This window comes from Gallinula chloropus (genome assembly GCF_964237585.1).
Source record: "Gallinula chloropus genome assembly, chromosome: 3".
Classification (NCBI taxonomy): domain Eukaryota; kingdom Metazoa; phylum Chordata; class Aves; order Gruiformes; family Rallidae; genus Gallinula; species Gallinula chloropus.
Window position 1 is genome coordinate 97,860,525 of NC_140087.1, and position 24,848 is coordinate 97,885,372.

The following is a 24,848-nucleotide window of genomic DNA, read 5'->3' on the forward strand; positions in this document are numbered from 1 at the left end:
GCTTTGAATAATTATAATGAAGGCTGTAGGATTTATTAAACAGGATAGTAATTCTCACTTAAGCATCATTGGTGAGAAAAACTTAGGGTAACATTGTTAACAAGCTGTTAAAATATTGTATTCTTAAATTATATAGCCACTGAAGAACAACCGTTATAGAATCAGTAAATCCAGATATGATTCCATAGACAGTTACCTATCTGAATATGGTGAGAAATACAATGACATCGATTTGACAATAGACAAAGAGATCTATGAGCACCTAATAAAGGAAGGTAAGTGTTTGCTTCATTACAAGCAGGTTAAAAGAATTACGCTTGCAGTGTGTAGGGATATCTTATGGTTTTGTTCTTGTTTGTTTCAATCATTTTGCCTCCTTCAGAGTGACTCCTACTCAGGAAGTATCTGTGTAAAGTGCTTTTTAAGAGGTTTTTTTTTTTTATTATTTTAAAGTATTTGTCATGGAAACTCTCCCTGATTCCAGCTTGAGAAGCTCACTGTTTTCTGCATTAATGTTTTATCTTTGTGGAAAGAGAACTGCTTTATGAAACATGGCATAGAGGTGCACCAGAAAACAGGAAGAATGGCAGCCATGCAAATACTCAGCTGCCATTTCCAACCAAGAACCTTTTTGTTCCTTCCTTCCCAAAGTCCTCATTTAAACAGGATGTGGTGGGTTGAGGTAGCATTGCAGAGGTGGATGTTTTCAGTCTTGTAATACAAATTATTTCCAATCACTTAGCTATGTCTGAATTGTTTTTTTGAATTTTCATTTTGTAGGTATTGACCATCTTTTGGCACAGCATATTGCACACTTATTCATTCGAGACCCATTGACTTTGTTTGAGGAGAAAATACATCTAGATGATGCAAATGAATCCGACCATTTTGAGGTTGTGTCTGATTTAAAGGAATTTAATAAATATATACATAAATGTGCATATTCTTTATATAGTACTGCATAATTAGAGGATGACCTAAGAAATTTTTTTCTGTTTTTTTCACTTCAGGTAGTTCTTTAGCATATGACTTTGCAGGTATAAGCACATTTATCTCTTTGCTTCATCATTCGCTTAGGAGGAGGTAGTGGCTTATATTTAAATGCAATAAAATATAAAGAGCCCAAACTATAGCCATGTAAATAGGTGTTATGAAGAATTGTATTTTTATGGCTTCCTAAAAACTGTTTTGCATTATGTATATGTATAAATGTGGCTCTTAAACAGCCTTATGAAGTAATAGCTATGGCAATATTAGGTATTTTTAGTTTGGGATGCATCAACCCCTCATAAAAAGTCAGCTAAATCTCAGCCCCCTAGTATCCTATACAAACTAAATCCTCCAACAAAAGAGTGTAAGAAGGTGTTAACACATTTGCTCCTTGGGTAGGTAGATACTATGGTTTGTACAAAGTAATGTCACTTAGTTTGGAAGCACTTCTCTAGCTTGATAGGCTGTTCCAGGATTATGGTTATCTGCTTACTTTTGATTATGTTTTAGACTGATGAGTGTCTTGATTGTGACAGATGATTTCTTGTGCTTTGCAGAATATTCAGTCTACAAACTGGCAGACGATGAGGTTTAAGCCTCCTCCTCCAAACTCAGATATTGGGTGGAGAGTTGAATTCAGACCTATGGAGGTAAGGAAGGCATCAGTATGCACAAAGCCATGTTTCCTTCTAAGTGGAAAAGTACCAGGCATTCTGCCATCCATTATCAGTCCCTTACTACTTATGCTGTGTTTTCTCCCCTCTGAATTGCTAGACGGGAGTGAAGTGGACAGCAGTGTTTAATCGGACATGGGCTGTGGGAATGCAACTGACAGGAGAATCCACTGCAGCACAGCAAAGCATGCTAATGGATTTGGGGTGATGGGGAAAGGAATTAGGCTTGTATTAAAGCAACAGTAAACAAAGCCCCATTTAGCTTCCAGGGGACTGTGCTTCTCTAGTACTTTCCTGGTACTGAACAATTCCTCTGTCACTTCCTTTGTTTTTCACAAGTGCTTTTATTTTATAGTTGTCCATTTCTGAGCTCTCTGAATTTAATCCCTTTAAAGTGGAATTTTAAAAGCTGTTATACATTTGTAATTACACAGAGAGCCTGAAGGTGCAGGTTATTAGATAGTATTTTGAAACACAAGCGTGTGTTGGCATTGCATTAAAGGATAGAACTCGTTAAAATGTGTACATGCACTGTGCATTTGAAGTCACTGCTGATGATTCCAACTCGTACATCACCATCTCTGCTGGTAGAGTGTGTGTGAATACAAGCACCAACATGAATGTTCAAGTCAAACTGTTTTAAACTTTCCCAGATATTTATCTACTTCCATGAGCGTGTTCCCACTAAAGTAATTTGATTTTTTAATCCTTTCATGGCTAGGTCCAGTTAACAGACTTTGAAAACTCTGCATATGTTGTGTTCGTGGTATTGTTAACCAGAGTGATTCTGTCATATAAACTGGATTTTCTCATTCCTTTGTCCAAGGTAGGTGTGAAAGATCAGCTCTAATTAGCTCTGCAATGTATTTGCATCACCTGATTTTTTTTTTTTTCAAGCTAGGAACTAATATTTATACACTTGGAGAACAGTGACTTTTATGTTTCAGTCAGTTTGCATCCGTACCAGTACTTTGAATCAATTTCAGCTCTACACTATTAAACAAATATTTTACTGCTGTCTGATGGAATTAAGCTCTATGGACAAATGCTGTGGTAATTTCTGTGGTGTCTAACGGTACCTGACTACTGCAGAAATGTCACAAAATTGGTTTGAGATTGGGCCATCTCAAATCACCGTTCCACCAGTGAATTTGTGTGAGGAAAATAACCTGTAGAGCTCAAAATAAAAGCTTACATAGACACTTATTTTAACGTGGCTGTTGTTAGTATCTCCTGTTCTTAGTCCCTGTTTTGTTTGTATTTGTTGGAGAGAGACAGGAGGAGTTCAGTGTGCTAAATGTTGCACAGTGTTTGAGTGAAAATAAATACTGATGATTCTGGTCACAACCGTGACATGTTTAGACAGCCCAGACGTGCAAAATGTGCTTTTTCCTTTCTCTTGCCCTCAATTGCTGAACTGCTTTGGATGAAAACTCTCCTTGCATATCTTCCTGAGGCATCTGACTAGAAAATTTCTTTTTTAATGGTCTTTTTGACAGGCTGTATAATAGAAAATATTACCAGTGCTGGCTACAGTGTAGCAGTAGTATCCTGCTGCTTTTCATAGAATCATAGAATTGTAGGGGTTGGAAGGGACCTCAAGAGATCATCGGGTCCAACCCCCCTGCCAAAGCAGCTCCCTAGGACATATCACTCAGATAGGCGTCCAGATGGGTCTTGAATGTCTCCAGAGAAGAAGACTCCACCTCCTCCCTGGGCAGCCTGTCCCAGGGCTCTGTCACCCTCACTGGGAAAAAGTTCTTCCGCGTGTTGCTGCGGAACTTCCTGTGCTCCAACTTGCAGCCATTGCCCCTTGTCCTGTCCCCACAGACCACTGAAAAGGGGCTGGCCAATTCCCCCTGCATCCCATACTTAAGATATTTATAAACATTAATAAGGTTCCCCCTTAGTCTTCTCTAGGCTGAACAGTCCCAGCTCACTCAGCCTTTCCTCATAGGGGAGATGCTCCAGGCCCTTACTCATCTTTGTAGCCCTTCTCTGGACTCTCTCCAGGAGATCCCTGTCTTTTTTACACCAGGGAGCCCAGAACTGGACACAATACTCCAGGTGGGGCCTGACCAGGGCAGAGTAGAGAGGGAGGATCACCTCCTTTGACCTGCTGGCCACACTCCTCCTGATGCACCCCAGGATCCCATTGGCTCTCTTAGCCACCAGGGCACACTGCTGGCTCATGGCCAACCTGTCATCCACCAGGACCCCCAGGTCCTTCTCCACCAACCAGCAGGTCATCCCCCAGCCTGTACAGATACAAGCGGTTATTCCTTACCAGGTGCAAGACTTTACACTTGCTTTTGTTGAACCTCAATCGCTTTCTTTGTGCTTTTGATTAAAGTGGAGAAAAATACTGAAGTTTTAACTTAACTGTAATCATACCATACAGTTTTTAAGAGGAATTCTCTTCTGATGCCAGGGAGTTCAGATTTTGTAAATCATGTGGCAACTTAGCACTTAGAGTACATAATTATCTTGTTATTTGGAATGTCTCAAAAGCACAAAAAAGATGTGAAAAAAGAGACTGGGTGCTAAAAGAATTTGAACAGAGTTGGGGAACTGGGTGGGGGATAAAATTGCTTGAGCAATTTGGCAGGTAATGCAACAAAGAATTGCACAACCATTGGTAAGCCTGCCTCTTTCAAGTAAAATAATACGGGTTTATGGGGCTAATCTCACACTAATCTTTGCTGTCTGAGTGCGGTTGTCAACTAGGACTGGAGCTCTTTTAAACATTCAAAACAGCCTGTTGTGTAAATAGGTTTCATAATGGAAAATGAACCACAACAGATTTTTGAGAACAAAGCTTTGAAAGGTAAGAAGTGAAGATTGCATTGCCCTTATTTAAAGGTCAGACAAAGAAATTCAGCAAATTGTCTTTGGAAGAGACATACAGTAAAGCTGATATCTGAAAGCCACGTGATGTTAGTTCCCTGACCAAAAAACTTTGACAAAATCTTTAATCCAGAAAGATAGAGCAATGCTGATGTCATTTGCAGAGCATGTGAGCAGTGCTTTATGGTTTGTAGACAGAGAAGCCTGCGGTTTACAAATTAGTACTAGCAGTCTAAGTTACCTAACTATCTAACGTGTTTGAGTATGGAATAGATATGATTCCTGTACAAAGTTATTGGAATTCTGTTTCAGGAAGCTTAATGCATTGATAACAAAATCATTAAAGTCTTTAGCAAAGTGAATAGAATTAGCAAGTGAGGAAAAGGGCAATGTTCTCCTGTACTCATTTGAATACATTTAAATAGGCAAAGTAGTATGCCAGATGGGATGCAACCTGTTAAACTTGGCTCTTCCTGTGTTTTCATCCAAACTTAGAATGTGCTACTCTGATGTTGTAACATAATACTATTACCTGTTCTGCTGGAAACCTAATTTCACCGAGTATCATCTCTTTGTGGTTTTGCTAAGGACCTCTGAAGAATGAAACAAGCTTATCTCCACAGCTTAGCCTTGTGTGATGCAATAGTAAGAAACAGTAGATGTTTCAGATAATGAGACCAAAATGTGAGAGTTTTGGAGAATCCTAATTTCCTAAAACATCACAAATCTGATATACTTCTTTTGACAGGTGGATGAAAACATGAAGATGGCCCAGAAAAGAGATGCAGTCCGGCAGGGAATGTTTTACTTTAGAAAAGATATTTGCAAAGGTACCTGCAAGAAATCTGAGTAACACTGTTGTGGATGTTTAGTGCATCTCCTGCCTTCTAACTGTTTCTTCCTTTCCTTTTGTCACCCATGAAGGTGGAAACGCTGTTGTGGATGGATGTGGCTCTGCACAGAACGGGACAGGCACTGATGCAGAAGAGTACACTTTAATGAGCATTGATACAATTATCAATGGGAAGGTCATAGCCTCTTCTACCTGGAACACACCACCTTCCCCTCCACTGCACCCTCCCGGAAATCAGATCGAATGTGTTTATGCTGACTCTGTTCTCTTACACAGGAAGGAGTCTTTCCTGGTTTGATCCCAATTTTGAATTCCTATCTTGAAAACATGGAAGTGGATGTGGACACAAGGTGCACCATCCTGAACTACCTGAAGCTAATAAAAAAGAGAGCATCTGGTATGTTTGATGCTTTTGGACACTGGTTTCCTTGGCATTTTTCTACTTAAATATTAATTGGGCTGTTCTCTAGTTTTGAGCTGGGTAAAGCTGGTGGCAGCTGTGTCTGGTTAAGTGTTGAATCATAGGAGTAAATGACTGGAATGTCTTCTCTGACTTAAATCTGGTCCTGTCGAACTCCAATTACAAAAGTTTAGTCCATTTTAGAGCTTAAATTAGGGGTAATTGATGCAGTTATACTATCCCCTATGCTGTAATTATATCTCCAAACTGAGATTTCTCTTTTCAGTGTTACTTGCTGCTGCTTTTGCCAGTGCATTGTCCACTTTAGTATCCGTGCAAACTGCTACAATCTCCTTTCCTTGATACTTCAGCATTGTAAGGGTATGTGTGGCTGTTTCTGATAGCCTGGTGTTACTGACATGACTCCAGAGTGTGCTGCTGCAGAACGTTCATAAGTCTGTAATTCTGGAATGCTAGAGCATGGGCCCTAGTCTTTAGTTTTTAGTAAGAAAGCCCTTCTGTAAGCAGCAAAACTCTGTCAAGGCAGAACAAACCAGGCTCTTTGCCCATCTTCCTCATGTTGCAGTGTTTTTGAGGACAGGCAGTATAATGAGTTTTTATCCTCCTCTTTAAAATGCAGCAGTGTAGTCAGTCAAAGATGAAGGCTAAACTCAGAGCTGAGCATGTAGCACAGTCTGCAGCAGCTTTATAATGTCTGTGTGCAAATCCCAACTTCCTATAAATTTACCTAGACAGTTTAATTTTAGCCTTATAAGTCAAGACATCTTTTTGTTCTCAAATATATTCATTGGTTTTAAATAAAAATGTTGCATTCCTTTTTTAATTCTTGAAAATTGCTGTACAAGTCTCTAGGTAAAAACCTTTGTAAAGCTGAGATGGAAATCAGGACTCTTTCCCACCTGGTAATTCAGTAGTTCAGAATGGTAACAAGTTTTAATGAATTACAGCTTTTGCAGTAAGTGGCCTTTCCTAAGGCTGCTTGTTTGCAGGAGGCTTCTGTCCTTCAGGTAGCATAGACAGGGATTTGATGCTTGGCTTAACTTAAGGAGAGAAGAGAAACTGGCAGGAAGAAAACATCTGAAGCACATTGGCCCTGAAAATAGCAATGCTTTCAAAATATTCCCTAGTTTGTTGTTGGGCTTTTTGCCTTCATAAGAATGCGACTGAAAACCCAAGCAGCGCGTAAGTCCTATAGAGGTTTTCTTCTAAGAGCTTGGCCCTCTGGCAGGTGTTCCCCTTCCAAAGAACAGCTTTGCTACCTGGTGCAAAGTCGCAGGCATTGCAAAAGTCAGCTCATGTATTTGTACAGACCTAAAAGGTATGAGTGAGAGTGAGGTAGATAGGTAGGTAGTCTAGAGCTTGTATCTTAATACTGAGCTGAAATGATTTTTAAACAATGCTTTCTAAGAACTAAAATTCACAAAATAAACATTAGGCATTGTGTTACTGTGCCATGTTTCTCAATTGTGAGCTTTGGATTATTCCAGTTTACTCTCAGTCTTAAATTGAATGTTCTTGAGCTGCAGGCTGCTTGAGACAAGCCTGCAAAGTGTCACCATTTTTCAGATTTCTTTCCTCAAATGGTGAACAGAGCACTGATGAAAGTTAACCACTGGCACTTCAGCCAGCCTGGCTTTAACCTTGCTCTGACATAGTTCAGATGAACTGTGCTTCAGTCGTATCTTTTCTTACCGCACAGCTAGGTGTTGCCCTCCTGGTCTCCGTCTAGCCGCTGTGTGACTGCCACCACTCAGCGAGACTACAGGTTTGCTAGGCAGGCAGCAACTGCTGACCACCACTGGATATTAATGAAAGCGGTGTTAAGACAGCAGCATCAAGTGATCTTTGTCCTGGTGTGCTCTCCCAGGTCCTGGCTGTTGCAGCATAGGTGCTTTCTCAGCCAAAAGTGGTGCAGTAATCACGGTGCTTGGTGACTGTTCACAAACACAATTTCCACGATCGTTGCTTTGCCCTTCTTAAAGCATGATCCCCATACAGTAAGAAACGCCATGAGTGTATTAATGCTCTTTGAAAAAGTTAATTCCTGTGGTTTTGCATGTTTAAATGCTCTTCTTGGTTATTTCACGGTATGCTTTCCAGTTCCCGCGTTGGTAGGATAGTGTCTCTCTGCTCACTTCTCATCAACATTCATGATTCTGCAAACTTCTCAAGTATATCCTTGCTTCCAAACTTGCAATTCCCTTTGTCTTGTCTCTGCTAGCTTGGAAGCTGTCCCTCACCTTCTGTCAGTCTGTGGTACCTCTTCCCCTTTATCCCTGTGTTCTCTCAGAGCTGCAGGCTGGGTTCGGGTGAAGGTGCTGCAGGTTCACATGGGTGCAAACATGGGGAGAGCTCAGGCTGCCTGACCACTGGGTGTCTGTGGGGTGTGAGCTGGACTGCACTCGCATCAGCCTGCTGCAGCCCCTACTCCAAAAGCATGTCTGTGCTCCACTCATCTCCCAGGCACCCTGCTTCTTGCTGGTTTGAGAGAGTTTCTGTCAGGTTTTTAGTGCCCCTTGGCACTTGGTTTTTAGCACTGCTTGGGTATTTTTTTCTGCCTCCTTTTTATATGAAGTGTAAACTCTGGCCTCATTTCTTTAAAATGTGATCTCTGGTTTTGGAGGGACACTTTTATTTCCTTTTTATTCTGCTTTTCTTTCCTGTGCTTTTCGCCATTTTTCTGATGTGTGTTTGTATGCCTCTGCTCAGAGCCACTGATAGGATAACTTCAAACAGTCCCGGATGCTTTTAACTTTTGTTCCTCCTTGCTTTCCCGAACTTGATTCATCTTCTTTTTATAATATTCCGAAGCCAAGGATTTCTATAGTGGAAGCCCTTGACTCTTTTCACTCTTACAAGGATGCTGTGAGGTTTCAGTAGCAGTGAGTTTTGTTAGACTCTTCAAGCATCCCATCAGCCTACCTTAGCATCTTGCTGTCAGAGTTGCCTTCAACTTGTACTAGTTGACACTAGCTCGCAAGAGCTGCCTTCAGGAGCTTATGCTCTGGTGCCTAGCTGACCTTCAGCTCCTACTTTATAGTAGGCATGGAGGTCTCCTGCAAGTAGTGTGTGTGCCATTTGATGACTCAGTATAGAAGTGTCAGGGAGACCCTTAGGCACTTGCTGACTGCCCTATGGTCAGCTGTACCCTGTGTAGCGAAGCAGAGGCACTCTGTACAAGCCAGGGGTTGGTGTAATCAAGAACCTGCCTAATTTTGCTAGGGGAGCTGCCAGAGGGAGAACGTAGTAGAGTAAGTCAAAGCAGCTCAGTTGGATGGATTCACTACAAAATTATTTTACACGTACACAGTTAGACAATCTGCCAGAGATGAACCAACAGACAACTCTATAAGTGATGATAGAGGTGTTTAAGACTTCTTGCTATACAGTCTGTTGGTAACACCCGTTCCAGTAGCTACTTCTCCCTGCACTGTCTCGTTGCAATATCTGAAAGTTGGAAGGCTGCACCAGATGCATGGGTTTTAGCTGAGATATCTCCAGTAGCCTTAACAATGCTTCCTGTGAAGCCATACTTAAAAAACAAATGCACCTATGGGAATGTGTTTGTCATAAAAAGCATGGACTGTCCATTCATTGTGTATGTAATGCATGGAACCTCAGGAATCGTACTGCTAAATTAGGTGCATAAACTCTGAAATGTGCTGTCCCCTTCCCCACAGGAGAACTAATGACGGTGGCTCGATGGATGAGAGAATTTATCGCACAGCATCCAGACTACAAGCAAGACAGCGTGATAACGGATGAAATTAATTACAGCCTTATTTGGAAATGCAACCAAATCGCACAAGGCCAGGCAGAGTGTCCTGAACTGTTGGGGGTAGGATTTAATAAGAAACAAAGTGGAAGCAAAACCGACTCTTTGTAATGAATGAATGTTTCTGAAATAAGAGAAAGTTTAAGCCTTTGAGCAAAGCACTAGCAAAGATACTGTGAATCTGGTACAGTTTCATGGTGTGAAGACCAAAACAGGGATACTGCACTATAAAGTGGGCCAATTTGCCTAAATATTCATTTAAGGCATCCTAAAATGGGCATATTCTTATTGTTAAGGTTTATACAATATACGTGTAAATAATATAATATTTTTATGATTAACATCAATGTATTTTAATAACATTGTATCTAAAGTTATTGTGAATTAGCCTGTAACTTTTTTATGCTTATTCTAGAAAGAAAAAAATTGTGCTGAACAGCTTTGTAAATGTAATGGTACTTGTACATTATATGCATTCCAGTTACTGAATGTTTACTGTACTTTTTTTTTAACCTGGAATGTGCTTATTGTGTAAGAAAAAAAAAATCTTCTAGACCTACCTGAATCACAGATACTACTTCCTTCCATTTCATTTACAAATTATGTAAGAACAGATAAATGCATGTGCATCCTATTTGTTAATCTTGACAGCAGTTTCTCAGTTGCCCTAAGACCCGCATCCACTCATAAAACTCTGAGGAACAGATCCATCTTTATTCAGATGATGCAGGTTTGCCTGTCTACAGGTGCACTGGTTAGGTTTGTTTTGTTTTTTTTTTTCCCTCTGAAGTAAATTTTTAACACTACTGCATTTGATTTAACAAAAAAAAGTGGTAACACTGGAGAGGTGGTGAAAGAGAGGAGGAGGTGAGAGCTGAACATAAAGCTGTCCTTGGAAAGGAACCGGAGACCCCCAATTCTGGATGTCAGCACTTCTCAACTGCTGTTTCTTCCATGATGTTGCTGTTCCTACAGTTGACGCTGACTGCAGCAGGAAGCCAGACACTGGTCTGTTCTTCCTAAAGGTTGAGTTTCTCATTTGCCATCCATCATTATACATATTTTTGTCAGCATGTTTCTTTCCTATACGGTACTTGGGTAGATAGCTGAGGTACCTGCGTAGCTGTAGGTATGGACAACTTTCTCCCCTCTAGAGAATAGTTGCAAAGAAATCGTGGAATGCACTAATCCTGTGAATTGGGAGCCAGTGCTGGGAGTGACTGTAAAGTATTTAAAGTTCAGCCATTGCAACTGTAAATAAAGCAAACTTAAGGGGCCTTTTTGATTTAGCTTCTTAACTAACTTCTAGAAGTGAATTGCATTATATGGGTAGGTTACACAGCGCTTAATGCAATATATAAATTCTGAAGGTGTAATGATTTTTATTTTTTTTCTAAGAACTAATGGGGAAACTGCAGTGGACAGGTGCACTAAGAAGAACTGTTTATGCACTGACATTAGACGTTCTGTGTTCACAGGTGTGCTTTAGGGAATAAAAAATGCTTTTTTTTTTTGCAGTGGTGAATTTGTTTTAATCAAGATGTAGGCATTTAGTTTCTGTAATAAGGAAATAAAATAAAATTTGCAGTACATTTTGGTCACTTGCATGACTTGGACTAATGTTTTGAGATTCAAAAAAAGCTGTGCATTTGGCAAGTACAGCTGATCTTACCCAGGCCCGCATTGTTCACAGTGAAATTCCTCAGGCCTAAAGGCAAATTGTCTTTTTCCTGCAACAGAAATGTCTTAGTGATGGTAGTATCTGCTTGCACAGCAGCAGCTGCTATGCTTGGAAGACCCTTAAGAAAAGCTGAAACACCTTCCTGCCCCTACTGCATCAGCATATACGTCCTTTTTCCCCTTTAACCTTAAATCACCCTTCTGGATTGTAGTAGGTCGCTACTGTCTTGTCATCATGCCTGAAGCTGTAGTTGTAACCTTCACTCATGAGTTCTCACGTGCTCGTTTTCAGAAAGGATGAGAAAGATCAAGTGCAAAGCTGCTGCTTGTTTGTTGAGGTGTCCGTTGCGGTATCTAAGCAGCTTATGTTCCTTAGATGAAGAGTTTTGGTACGTGCTCCAGCCAGTTCTCAATGGTGTGACGTGGTGAACCCTCTCACAGGATGAACCGGACTTGCCGCAGGGAAGGGCAAGCTTGCTATTAGTTTTGAACATACCTCAAGGGTGCCTATGGTATCTGCCTTGCACTTACTCCAAGGTGGAGAACCAAAAATCCCTGGCCAAGCCTCAAGCTCTGGCTGATCTTTTGCAGACAGCATGAGAAATGCCGTTGGGTGATGAATTGAGGCCTTTTGGTCCTGCAGTCATGAAGGGCTTTCATGAAAATAGTGACCTTTCCAACAGCTACCTGAGCAAAGGGAGGGGAGGAGCACCAAGCACCTGAGGTGAAACTGATTCCTTGCCTGAAGGCCTTAGTAACACATCAGTCACAGCCCTTCCTGTGTTGGCCCCAGTTCAACCCCAGTAACTTGCCTCATGCCTTCCCCTCTGTTTTCAGCTAAAAGTTCCTGTTGTGATTATTACTACAAACTATAGTCTGATGCATGGTTTTCTCCTGAGTCAGAAACTACTTCAGTTACAAGTGTCTCATTCCTGGATTATTTTAGCTATGCCTTTTATCATGGCCTGAATTTTCAAAACATGGTTCCTCTTGTGAGCACACGGAGCAGTGAAAGCAGTTTGCCTTTCTGGGAGTGGTGCAGCAAGAGCTTCTTCGCACAGTCCTTTGGGCCTGGCAAAAACAAACTGACTTGTGTGAAACAAGCACCGTGCAGAAGCTGCATTGAAAAATGACATCTTTTGTTTGCAGTCATTTTTAATTAATATTTTTGGTGGATTACATTCCATGTGCTGACATAGTTTTGCAGCAAATTTGAGAAAGACCTGTCATGTGGGAAGCAGTGATGGCTGAAGTTATTTTAGCAGTTATTTGGATGGTGGGAGCTGGGATTCAGCAGGAAAGAATTGCTGCATACCTTTCCAAGAGCCAGACCCTTCCTTCTCACTGTCTCCTAAGGATAAACAGAGCAATCTGAACCACAGAATAATTTGGCTTGGAAGGGACCTCAAAGGTCATCTAGTTCCAACCCCCATCCTCCCCCCGCCATGGACAGTGACACCTTCCACTAGACCACAGAATCACAAGGTTGGAAAAGACCTTTGAAGATCATCAAGTCCAACCATTCCCATCCTAAGCTAAACCGTATCCTTAAGTACCTCATCTACCCTTTTTTTGAACACATCCAGTGAAGGTGACTCAACCACCTCCCTAGGCAGCCTGTTCCAGCCCCTGACAACTCTTTCAGTAAAAAAACTTTTTTCTAATGTCCAATCTAAACCTGCCCTGGCACAGCTTCATGCCATTTCCCCTTGTCCCATCTCCTGTCCCCTGGCTGAAGACACCATCGCCCACCTCTCTACAACCTCCCTTCAGGTAGTTGTAGGTGGTGATAAGGTCTCCCCCCTCAGCCTCCTCTTCTCCAAGCTAAACAGCCCCAGCTCCCTCAGCTGCTCCTCATAGGATTTTCCCTCCAGCCCTTTCACCAGCCTGGTTGCCCTTCTCTGCACTCACTCAAGGACCTCAATGTCCTTCTCATGGTGAGGAGCCCAGAACTGGACACAGTACTCGAGGTGTGGCCTCACCAATGCCGAGTACAGGGGCACAATCACTTCCCTAGACATACTGGCCACACTGGTTTTGATACAAGCCAAGATGCCATTGGCCTTCTTGGCCGCCTGGGCACACTGCTGGCTCATATTCAGCCTGCAGTCAACCAACACTCCCAGGTCCTTTTCTGCCTGACAGCTCTCCAGCCAGTCTCCCCCAGGCCTGTAGCGCTGCATGGGGTTGTTATGTCCCATGTGCAGCACTCTACACTTGGCCCCGTTAAACTTCAACCCGTTGGTCTCAGCCCATTGGTCCAGTCTGTTCAGATCCCTCTGAAGAGCCTCCTCAGTCAGATCAACACTTCCTCCCAGTATAGTGTCATCTGCAAACCTACTGAGGGAGCATTCAATCCCTTCATCCAGGTCATTGATAAAGATGTTGAACAAGACTGGACCCAGGCCTGAGCCCTGGGGGATGCCACTCGTGACCGGCCTCCAGTTGGATTTGGTTCCATTCACCAGCACCCTTTGGGCCCGGCCATCCAGCCAGTTTTTAGCCCAGCTGCGGGTCCACCTGTCAAGGCCAGTGGCAGCCAGTTTCTCAGTCAGAATGCTGTGAGAAACCGTGTCAAAGGCTTTACTGAAGTCCAGGTAGACAACATCCACAGCCTTCCCCTTGTCCATTAAGTGGGTCACCTAGACATAGAAGGTGATCAGCTTAGTTTGACAGGATCTACCTTTTGTAAACCCATGTTGACTAGGCCTGATCCCCTGGCCATCATGCATGTGCTGCATGATAGCTCCCAAGATGACCCCCTCCATGATCTTCCCCGGGACTAAGGTCAGACTGACAGGCCTGTTGTTCCCCAGATCCTCCTTCCTCCTGCATCCAGCCTGGCCTTGAACACTGCCAGGGAAGGGGCAGCCACAGTTTCTCTAGGCAACCTGTGCCAGGGCCTCACCGCCCTCATAGGGAAGAATTTCTTCCTAATACCTAATCAAAGTCTGCCCTCTTTCAGCTTAAACCCATTACCCCCTATCCTATCACTACATGCCCTTGCAAGGAGTCCCTCTCCAGCTTTCCTGTAGGCCCCTTCAAGTACTAGAAGGCTGCTGTAAGGTTTCCCTGGAGCCTTCTCTTCTCCAGGCTGAACAATTCGAACTGTCCCAGCCTGTCTTCACAGGACAGGTGCTCCAGCCCTCTGATCACCTTTGTGGTCCTGATTCTATGATACTTTGCCAGAGCCACCAGCCAAGTTACAAGCATTTCCAGTGCAACTGTCAGGGAAAATCCTGCTGCCTGCACCGCTCACCCTCCACACTGCAAGAGCTTAGAGGTGGGAGTCAGTGATGGCATCTGTGTAATTGTCTGTAAATACTGGCTACAGATTGAAAAACTGGGTGACATGCTACAGCTTATGTTAAGCAAGAAATGACCATAACATCTTTTCTAACTCTAGGTTTGAGAGAAATCTATCAGTCTATTAATTAGGCCCTTGAATTTAGTTACATGCCTCAAAGATATTCTGAAAACTACCAGTTACACAGAACTGAAGGGAAAGCTGTAGTCATGCTGGCAGTGAGAAGGTAAAAATTCCCCCAGTGAAGCAACGTCAGGGTAAACCCAGAGACATGTTGTGCTCAAAAATCACAGATGAAAGTGTTGGTGCATGATGGCTCCTCATCAATGACTTCCAAGAGTTTGTGTTCTGGCTGGAAAAATACTGGTTTATAAAATATTTAAGCAACAACAACTGTTGTTACTCTGGAGAAAGTCCAAGCTCCTATTAAATGCAATTAGATCAAAAGCAAGCAGATTTTTATGAGAATGACAGTACAGATTTTGATGAAAACATCTTAAAGACTGTCTTGCTACCTGACTACAGCCATCCTGTGTGGAAGCAAGGAGCTGCTGTGTGTACGTGGCTCTAGCAGGTCGTGTTCAGAAGACGCTGGGGGCAGCAGAGCAGAAACATAAAGGAGTGAAGCCTGTACCCCTTGAATCTCTGAAATGTCCCACTTTGTCCCCACTCTGATTTGTGCTGGGGAAGCAGCTGTGCCAAGATGACCCCAAGCTCCCCAACAATGTTGGGTTAGGTTTGTTTTTTCCCTTTGACCATTTACTAGGTTGGACTATGCGCCTTCCCATCTGTTCGCATCCATGCTCGCACAGGCAGTGCTGGACATCAATCTGTGCCAGCTTACTCACAGCACAGGCATTCAGAGGGCCAAGAACTTGCCATGATTTTTTTGGCGGTGTAAGGGGCTGGGACTCCTTACCCTGAGACTGTCACACAGCTGCCTAATGAAAAACAGGAAAGCCTTCCAGAAAGAAAAAAAAAAAAAAAAAAAAAAAAACCTAAAAAAACAACCTCTCCACAGAGCGGAATCAAGGCTCAGCATCACTAGCATTTCACACCCTTCACCCCACCCTGCCTGTTCCTGTGTATTACTCATCCCTCTGGCATCTGCTAAAGTGTCTCTGATTTTAAATAGCAATAGGACAGAGGATGGCTGGGGATGTTACTAGAGGGAGGCCAGGCCAGCAGCCGGCTCTCCAAAGCCCCCCTGATTTTGGTGAGCAGATGTGGCTGCGATGTACTTCGTGTCTCAGACACAAACCAGACTACTGAGCAAAACTTCTTCTGTTTGTAGTTCCTCAGCCTGGCTGCGTGACCTGGAGCAATGCAGTATAAATCACCCTGATGCGATCCCTGCGCTACGACAGCGCTGACATTGTCAGCAAAGCACTGGGAGTGGAAAACCAGCCGGGGCCCTTGCCGGGATGTGCTCTTGGCGTGGGAAGCAATGAGGTTGGGAAAAAAAGTTCGCTGCTAAGCCCAGGGCCAGCCCTAGGTGGCCTCCTAAGTTAAGAGGCAACGCGGCGAGCCGGAGAGAGAAAATAACTGCTCGCTGGGGAAGAAAAAGGAGCCGGAGCCACAAGGGTATTTCAGGTCCAAATCCTCAGTGGATTTTGGCCCAAGTGCCCACTCATGGGTTTAGCCACAGGCCATGCAACCGGCGCAAACCTCTTGTGTCCCAGGCACTGCTCGGGCAGGTCAGAAGAGCAGCTACGGTGAGTTTGCAGCCCTCACCTGCTGCTTTCTGCGGAGGGGAGCTGAGGCTGGTGGTGGGGCTGCCAGGGGTGTGGGCGGACACCCCACCCTGGCCAGATGTGCTGTGTAAATAGTCTGTGAGCACCACAGGCTGGGGGTGTGGGTGTGATTTTAAAGGGTACATGGTAGCACAGGCTGGAAAACAGGCCAGGCTGCCCCTTTCAGGCATTGAACCCAGCTGCACAGCTGCGCTGCTGAGAGCAGAACTGCCACTGTCTGAATTAAAATGTGAAACATCCAAATACTTTTGGACATGGCATAACCTGAAGAGCACTGTCAGATGGACAGGAAGGATCCCCTTTCAAATGCAGTGCAGTCTTGCTCTTAAAATGCTCACTTCTGGACAGCAAACTTTAATCACTGTTTTTAAAAAACTGTCTGAGCCTCCTCAGCGAATGGCACAAAGTAACGTAATTTGGATTTTTGTCTTTTCCCCTTAATTTACAGCAAAGCCTGACTGGCACAAGTCCCACTGCTCCAGCTGGGTGAGGGGTGGGGCCATTTCCAGAGGCCCGTGTGAAAAGCAGAGCTGCAGAAGGGGCCATCCACGTGTTCCTGGAAACTCAGAATGAGTTTCCCCTTCCCACTCATCCCAGAACACGTGGTGTCCTTGGTACCTCCCCATTCCCACGCAGGCCATGAGGATCTGAAGGTGTGGTGTGGCTATGAGGGGAGGGCACATCCCCACAGCTCACTTCAGTTCTACCATCTCTGAGCCCTGCTTCCAGCAACGCAGCGTATTTGGCTTTGCTGGGAGCTGATAAAATGCGATGCCTGCCCTGAATGCAAACCCAGTACTAGGACAAGATGTTATTTCTCATCCTACTTCGGAAAAGCAAAATGCATGCAACAGAATGGAAACTTGGAAGGTTCAAACTGTGCAACAAGAGTATCCAGGCAAAAGTTCTGCTGGATGCTGTGTTTCTCACTGGTTACTGTCTGTGCTCATGTGGCTTCACAAAGCTTTGGAATGGTTATCAAGATACACCAGGTGCAAGCTGTTCTCTGGGGGGAGAGGAAGGCTTCCTTCAGGACCATGCTATCTGAGGAGGGGGCAGTCTGCCAGAGGCATTGCCAGTCAGAACCTCAGCACAGCTCTCTTCTGTTTCCAGCTCTGCTTACCTCCTGAAAGGGAGGTTTTCTCTCTCTTTTATCCTACTGCAGCCAGCAGAGTTTGGTGATGTAGAAACTGTGGTGCCAGACATGTGTGGTGTTGCAGTAGCTTGCTACAGAACCAATGAGATCCATGCATTTTAACAGACAGCGGTTGAGACACTAGCTGGTCTAGTACAGCCCGTGAGATGATGTGGAGTAGTGAGTCTGATGCTCTAATTGCAATTAAAGTGCACAGCATTCTGACTGATTTTATCATCAAACCACTCTGTCTTTACGTTTCCCTGGCTGTGCCCAGAGTTTGAGGGCGATGACATAGTGACAGCTTCACAACACCCATTTCCTATCTTTTATCACAAACAAATGCAGAGTGTGTGTAAATCTGATCTGTGCTGGCGACTTCCTTGCAAACAACTTTTGCTGGTGGAGCCCACTGGCAGTGAGGACTCATAATCAGTCAGATTTTGTTTATCTGATACCTACTGTGGGAAGACATCAGTAGGTTGTGCCCTGGGACACCACAGCCTGCATGTGCCTCCAGGGAACACTACAGATAGTGCTGAAACCATTCGTGCTGTGTCTTTCTGGCATGCCTCCAGTTGGTGATTAGCTGCTATGACAGGCCCTACAAAGGAGCTGGTGATCTAGCTTTCAAAAGTTCGTTTGACAGGGTAGAAAACCTTGACAGAACACAAAGTTCTCAGTTTTGTGGCCAGCTTGATGAATTCTGTCTGGATAGGACTGAGGAAAAAAATCTGAATTCCCCAGCAAATCCCAGCCACCATGTCCCAGCGGTCCCATGAGTTCTGCCCTCTTCAGGAAGTAATGCTGAACCTAGTCAAGAGGAACTGCAAAGTGGAGGGGAACTGAGAGCAGGGAGATGCTGAAGAGCTTCAGTTTGGCCAGGCTCAGCTTATGTGGCAGATAAGATTTCGGTGTGGGCAGAGGAAAGCAGACCTGGCATAAAGAGTGAGCTGTGAACTGTCTGCAAGGAGACAGGCAAATGAAATTCTGCTTTTCTCCTGACAGAAGAGAACAAACAGCAGAAAAGGAGACCCACAGGCCATGCAAGAGAGGTGAGGGGATGAGGGGAACCCACCAAAGGCAACCTGATAAAGCAATGATAGTCAAGAGGGAACCCAAGAGTGGGTGGAACAGGAGAAAGCCAGAGAAGATTAGAGAGCAGCAAGAGGGTGGCAGTGTCTGTGGAGCCTTATGGTCCAAGAGACATATGGCTGGCATATCATTTGGGGTGGAAAGCCTTTTTGTTTGAAAAATTTTATCTTAAAAAGAAAATAATTAAATTAAAAAAAAAAAAAGCTCCTCTAATTTTGAGCCACTCCTTGCAACATAGACATCCTCAAATGATTGCCAAGGAATGCTTTCATATTCTTACCTCGTTAGCTCTGGCACGCGGAGAGGCAAGAAGGAACTCCTCTGCATCTGGCTACCGTGGAACCGGTTTTGGATGTGCAAGGGGTAACTCTTTTCCTGAAATCTTAGCAATTCCTTCTTCCTGAGAGAAGCTGGAGTTTCTGCCCTCTGCTCCTTTCCATGTGGGGGATAGGAACTGAAAAGGAACTAAGCATTCCTGGGGTAAAATGGTAAGTTTACAGGGAGACCAGGCTGCTGGCCATGCTTCAGTCAAAACGTCATGGCACTCCTCAGAAAGTGGAAGGTCAGATCCTCTGCTGCCTCACAGGGCTCAGATACACATGATCTCCACACAGCATACCTAAACCACCTAATTAATGTATTTTCTAGGGGGACCCTGGAAAGGGGGGAAATCCTTCATCCTCCTTATTGGACTTTGCTACCACTGAGAAGACATTTTTAAACCTTTGTATAAATCTGCAATGTGTTGACATCTTCATTACTGTGCACCGTTCTTCCTGTCTAATCTCAAAAATAATAAAACAGAGAAAGAGATGGCCAAGGCCAAAGGGCATTTTCAGAAAGATTGGTCTTTTGTAACAAGAGAGACAAAGAAAGTTAGAATTTGTTCTCTTGGAAAACAGGCATCTGGGGAGGGATGGGGGTGTAACATGAAAGGGGTACATCAAATCACACCAAATAAATTGTGGAACTGATGAAGGTGTTATGGAGGCCAAGATATGGAACAGGTGATTAGCCAAATTAATGGAAAATATGTACCTACAGTAGCTAGCTAGTGTCATCATCATCACTGTCATTACTTTTGTTATTATCTGCTTTAATATTCAGCATTCTGGTTGGTGTGGTCTGAATGCCATCTCTGTCCAAGGAAATCCCCAAGCAACAAGCTTCTGGCATGTGAGAAGTATGTCAGGGAAGGATCATTTTGTACCAGCTGTTTCTCATGTTCTTTCCCTAAGCACTCACATCTGCCAAGGAGAAAACATTAGCCTTCTGGCCTGAGTTATGTTCTTACACAATTCAGTGTTAACTGAGAAGAGGCAGAGGAGAAAGGATGGGCTGCAGCCTAGCAGGCAGGCATTCAGATGAAAGTCCTGGCTTTTGGGAGCTGGATCAGTGTTCAAGCAGTCACTAGCAGAGTACAAAATAAAAGAATATGGACCACTCAGACCTCTGCCTTAGCAGGTACATTCCAAATTACCGGGCCTAGACATGTCCTCCTCTGGTGGGAGCCGTGACCATGCCTATGACTCCTCCTGTGGGGTGGTTGTTAGTGATGTGAACATTCTGTGGCTGAATTAAAGTCTTCAGCTTTCTGGGAGAGCCCTCCAAACACATTTGTATTGCATGAAAAACAACTAGACTGGCTGCAGCCATGTTGCTGTGTTCCTTGACAGAAGGGTGAAGTTCACACAGCCCTCACAGCAGAAGAGGTAGGTGCTTTGTCTCCTGAGAGGACACAGGGCTACCTCTAACAACCAATGCTAAGCAAGATGGAAGGAAAAACCTCAGTGTTTCCTATTGACTTTGCCAAACAGCAGCATTTCTAACTGATTTGCTTCATGCTCCTGCTCTACATGAACCCAGTCATCATCTCCCTAACTATGCAAGTAATGCATTAACCTATAGTTGTTTTTTTCTCATGCCCCAACTACCTTCCCAATCAGGTCTTACAATCTCAGCAAGGAGAACAGCCCACATCTAGGGAAACATTGTTCTAACAGTCTGTTAACATTAACTAGCCCCTTTGATGGAAGTAGGGGTTCCTTTGAACTACAGACACACATAGCACTATCCATGAGGTAGAAAAAAGAGTTTGGTGTTCATAGAGAGTCCTAGGAAAGCAAACAGTTCTGGCTGGCCATATATGTGCAGAAAACCTATGGTTAGCTTATTCCCCACACAGACCCAGCCCAAGCTGGCCAGCACTCTGTCAGCATGGCCCAAGAGTTACACAGGCAGGCAGGATGCAGCCGTGCTGCTCAGATGGAAGAGTTTTCCTGTATGGACACGAGCTGTGTTGGTTTCACAGTGAGTCAGCCCCCTTGGACTGTTTCATTTGCTAGTACAGATGTAGCATATGTACCTCCCACCAACTTCCACTGCTGAGAACAGGCTGTATCTATAAATACTCTTTTGAGTATCTCCAATGATGGAGACTCCACAATCTGCCCAGGCAATTTGAGATAGTGTTTGACCATCCTCATAGTAAAAATGTTTTCTTATTTCAGCAGGCACCACTGAGAAGAGGGTCTGCCTTCTTCATACCCTCCCATCAGGTATTTATATACGCTGAAAGATGCCCCTGAGCTTTCTCTTCTCCAGTCTGAACAGTCTGATCTCTCTCCTCCTCATATGACAGTTGTTCCTGTCTCTTAATCATCTCTCTGACGCTTCGTGGAACTCCTCCAGTTGAAGTTCACACTTTTATTGTACAGAGAGCCCAGAACTTGACACAGCACTCTAGGTGTGGCCTCACCAGTGCCGAGCAGAGGGGAAAGTCACCATCCTCGACCTGATGTCAATGCTTTGCCTAATGCAGCCAGGATACCATTAGCCTTCTTTGCCTTAAGGGAGAATTGCTGGCTCATGGTCAGCTTGTCCATCAGGACACCCAGGAACTTCTGCAAAGCTGCTTTCCAGCTGCCTGTCCCCCAGCCTGTACTGGGCCATGGAGTTACTCCTCCCCAGGTGCAGGACTTTGTATTATTTATTTACCGAGCTTCATGAAAATCTTCTTTGTTCATTTCTCTAGCCTGACCAGGTCCCTCTGAATGGCAGCCCATCCATGTGGTGCATCACCCACTTCTCTGAGTTTTATATCATATGGAAACTTGCTGAGGGAGCACTCTGTCCCATCATCCAAGTTATGAATGAAGGCATTAAGTAATATTTGCCTTGGTACCAACGTCTGGGTACACCACTAGTGACTGGCCTCCAAATAGACTTTGTGCCATAAATTGCAACCCTTTGAACCTGGCAATTCAACCAGTTTCCAGACCAGCTCACTGTCCACTTACCGTACTTGACTATGCAGATGTTATAGAAGACACTCTGAAAGCGTGGCTAATGTTGAGATTAAAAACATCCCCTCATCCACCAAGCCATCTCATCATAGAAGACTCTCAAGTTGGCTAAGCACAATTTCCCCTTCATAAATCTATGCTGACTACTCCACTTTGATCACGTGAGGTTTCTTCCAGTTATGTGAAGCAGACCCCATCTACTACTTCTTCCCAGTACAGTGATCTTTGCAACATAACCGATGCTGGTCTGTCCACTGGTGCAAAACAAATGCTCATTCAGCTTTGTAAGCGTTTTATAATCTAATCCAATGCTCAATGACTGAGTTGTGGCAGAGACACACACGAACACAGAGAGAAAAAGAGCAGAGGATGTTTTGGTGCAGAAGGTGATGTTGCTTTTTTGGATTGGGCAGTCAGAACACTGCTGTGTGTGACAGAGCACTGTAGGTCTGCTTTGAATATCTCAGAATAAAATGTTTTAAGGCAAAGCAGAAAGGGATCTTCTCCAAGCAGAAATTTTCTTGCAGCCTGAATACTGCACCAGGAAGTTTCTGCATGATAAAAGGAGTGTGTTCTGATGTTCAGAAGGTGGGTGCTGTGGGTGTTCCTTGTCTCCCTGCTCCTCTGTTTCTGGGAGTACCCAGGACACATGCAGAAACCTGGCACCTTTGGGAAGCTGCAGGTTTGCAAGCAGTTCATATCTTTTACCTCTGGGACCAACCTGCAGCCAGTGGTAAAGCCGCAGCTGGTAGCAGATCTTCCTTCCTCTGCAGGCCTGAGATGGAAAGAGTGGGGAGAAGAGAGAGAGATGGGGAAGCACAGAGGGGAGCGGAACGGACGGAAGACAAAGGAGTTTTAATGGGAGTTCTTACACTGCCTCGAATTTGTACTCATGAATGTTTTGCAGGGCCTTTACCTGTGTCAGATAGCAGGTATTCACATCAACAATTTGGCTTTAGCTGTTTCAGAACAGAGCATATCTCCTGATTTGTCCACCTTGTGACGATTTGCCACCTTGATGACGCCCTCATATCCTTCCTCCTAAATCCTCCCACTGCTACTTGCTTTCAGCTTCCAACTTGGTGCCTTGGCCTTCGATCATTTTCAGTGCTTAGAGAAACTTTCCTGGTCTTTTAAGCACAACTTCTACCAGGCATATGGCATTTGTCTGAAAAAGATAGCACCTGAAAAGAGAGACCCGTTACCTGTGAAGACTGTGGAGAGCGATGCCAACCATTGCCTGATGGCAAAACATGTCCAGAGCATTTTATATCGAAGAGGCAAGCAGCCAAATGTTTGTTTCTCTCACCTGTGTTGCTAGAGATGGGGACTTCCAGCACTGAGGTTACTTCAGTGTTACACCGACAGTAAGTGACAGCAGAAAGTCATCCTGCAGGAAGGTTTTACAACTGGAATGGATAAACAGCTTATCTTTTGTCGTCCTTATCTGCTCCTTATTCACTGGTAATGTTATATAGCCTACACTGCAGTCAGGGTTTGTTTAAACATATGAAAGTGATATCCTTAGAGTCCTTTGCAAATACACTGAATTTATTTTTTGGGGAAAAAAATATTTGTTTAACATTTTTATAAGAGGAAGGCAGAGCAGGAGTGGAGCATGCTTGCCAGCTCCCCAGTCCTTTCCACTACAGCAGACAGTAGCATCAAAAGGGTAGAGACAGAAAGATGTTTCTGAGGAGCATTTTCCCCTTTTTGAAAGTTGCATTTGAATTGTGCATTTTATAGAAATGGGGAAAGTAACGTGGAAGACACAAAAAGCTTATTTTTGGTAAAAGCTTCATTCTTTACACAATCCAGAAGGCATGGTAGGTGACTTTGCTGCTTTTAGACTCTGTACTTAATAGTCAGTTTTGCAGGAGATGTAAGAGAATGGTATATCATTTCAAATTAGGGCAACAGAAGATGGTGGTTATTGCCCCGCTGACACATGTACTCCCATACATCTTTCTGGCAAGGTAAAATAGCCTGCAGAGGATCCACATTTTAAACCCTTTTCTCTCTGCCAGAGGACACAAAAGCAAAATTAGGTCACAAGTTTTAACTTATTCTCATCCTTTAGCAGTTAAGATTAGCTAACAGTTCAATATTTTAAGGTGAAAACTATTCATTTGTTCTGTTTTCTTAGCAAAACCAGAATAATCTCTTAGGCAATGTAGATTTCACGTGGACTCTGGAAGAATGAGTAAGAAATCAAGCAAATGAGCACACAGACATTAGTACTCATTCTCTTCCAGTAAAGCCCTCCACGACGCATGGAGATACCTTTGTAGCTATCATTGTGCATTTGACTCTGGCTGCCTGGCAAGGAACATTGTGCAAGCACATCCTTGGTCGCATTGTTAAAAATCACAAGATCAGCTTAGGAATATTTCAATGTTAATAATACCTGGTGCTTATCCAACAGGCTTACTCAGTGACCTTGGAGCAAATGCCGAGCTCGCAGCTGAGCTAGGAAAGGGGGACACACAGCTTTTGGGAGAAGTGCAAGCGCACTCTGGCCATGTAGTGGAGGGGCCTGGCTGTTTGCCAAGGTTGAGGAACAGTTTGCTGACAAAGATGGGAAGTGCTGATGCCATTTTCTCCCAGCAAAGCATTAAAACTGTTTCTCCCTGCTACAGATGACACCATTTTCAAAAGAAAACAAAGGGTATTTGTTCTTATGGGTTAAAACCCATGCAGTTTACTTTATATATAGCAGGAATAAATCTAATTATTTTTTCTTCTTTTCATGGTTTTATTTGGGTTTATGGCCATTCATGTTCAATTGTTTTCCCTTGTGTTTCCAAAGGTTTGGGTTTTATTTTTTTTAAAGCAGTTGTTCCTTTCTAACTGGATGGCAGCAAAACTAAATCAGCTTCCACGTGTTTAGAAACAAAGGAACAATGAAACATTCAGCCAAGCTTGCCTCAACAGATTTATTTTTTTAAAAACATTTCCAGGGCAATTTGCAACAGGAAAACTGAGGGCGAGCTCAGAGGATTTGGGAGGAGG

At 43.9% G+C, this 24,848-nt stretch overlaps 1 protein-coding gene across 1 annotated transcript in view; it reads left to right on the forward strand.

Annotated features, from left to right (window-relative positions):
* The window catches only part of GCLC (glutamate-cysteine ligase catalytic subunit), a 33,573-nt gene extending 23,538 nt beyond the window's left edge, over positions 1-10,035 (forward strand). The window contains exons 9-16 of the mRNA XM_084261283.1: positions 137-275; positions 781-893; positions 1,548-1,640; positions 2,386-2,490; positions 5,260-5,341; positions 5,436-5,539; positions 5,641-5,761; positions 9,466-10,035. Of these exons, the coding sequence (XP_084117409.1) occupies positions 137-275; positions 781-893; positions 1,548-1,640; positions 2,386-2,490; positions 5,260-5,341; positions 5,436-5,539; positions 5,641-5,761; positions 9,466-9,671 (963 nt within the window). The 3' untranslated portion in view covers positions 9,672-10,035. The remainder of the gene's footprint in view (positions 1-136; positions 276-780; positions 894-1,547; positions 1,641-2,385; positions 2,491-5,259; positions 5,342-5,435; positions 5,540-5,640; positions 5,762-9,465) is intronic.
* The last annotated feature ends 14,813 nt before the right edge of the window (positions 10,036-24,848 follow it).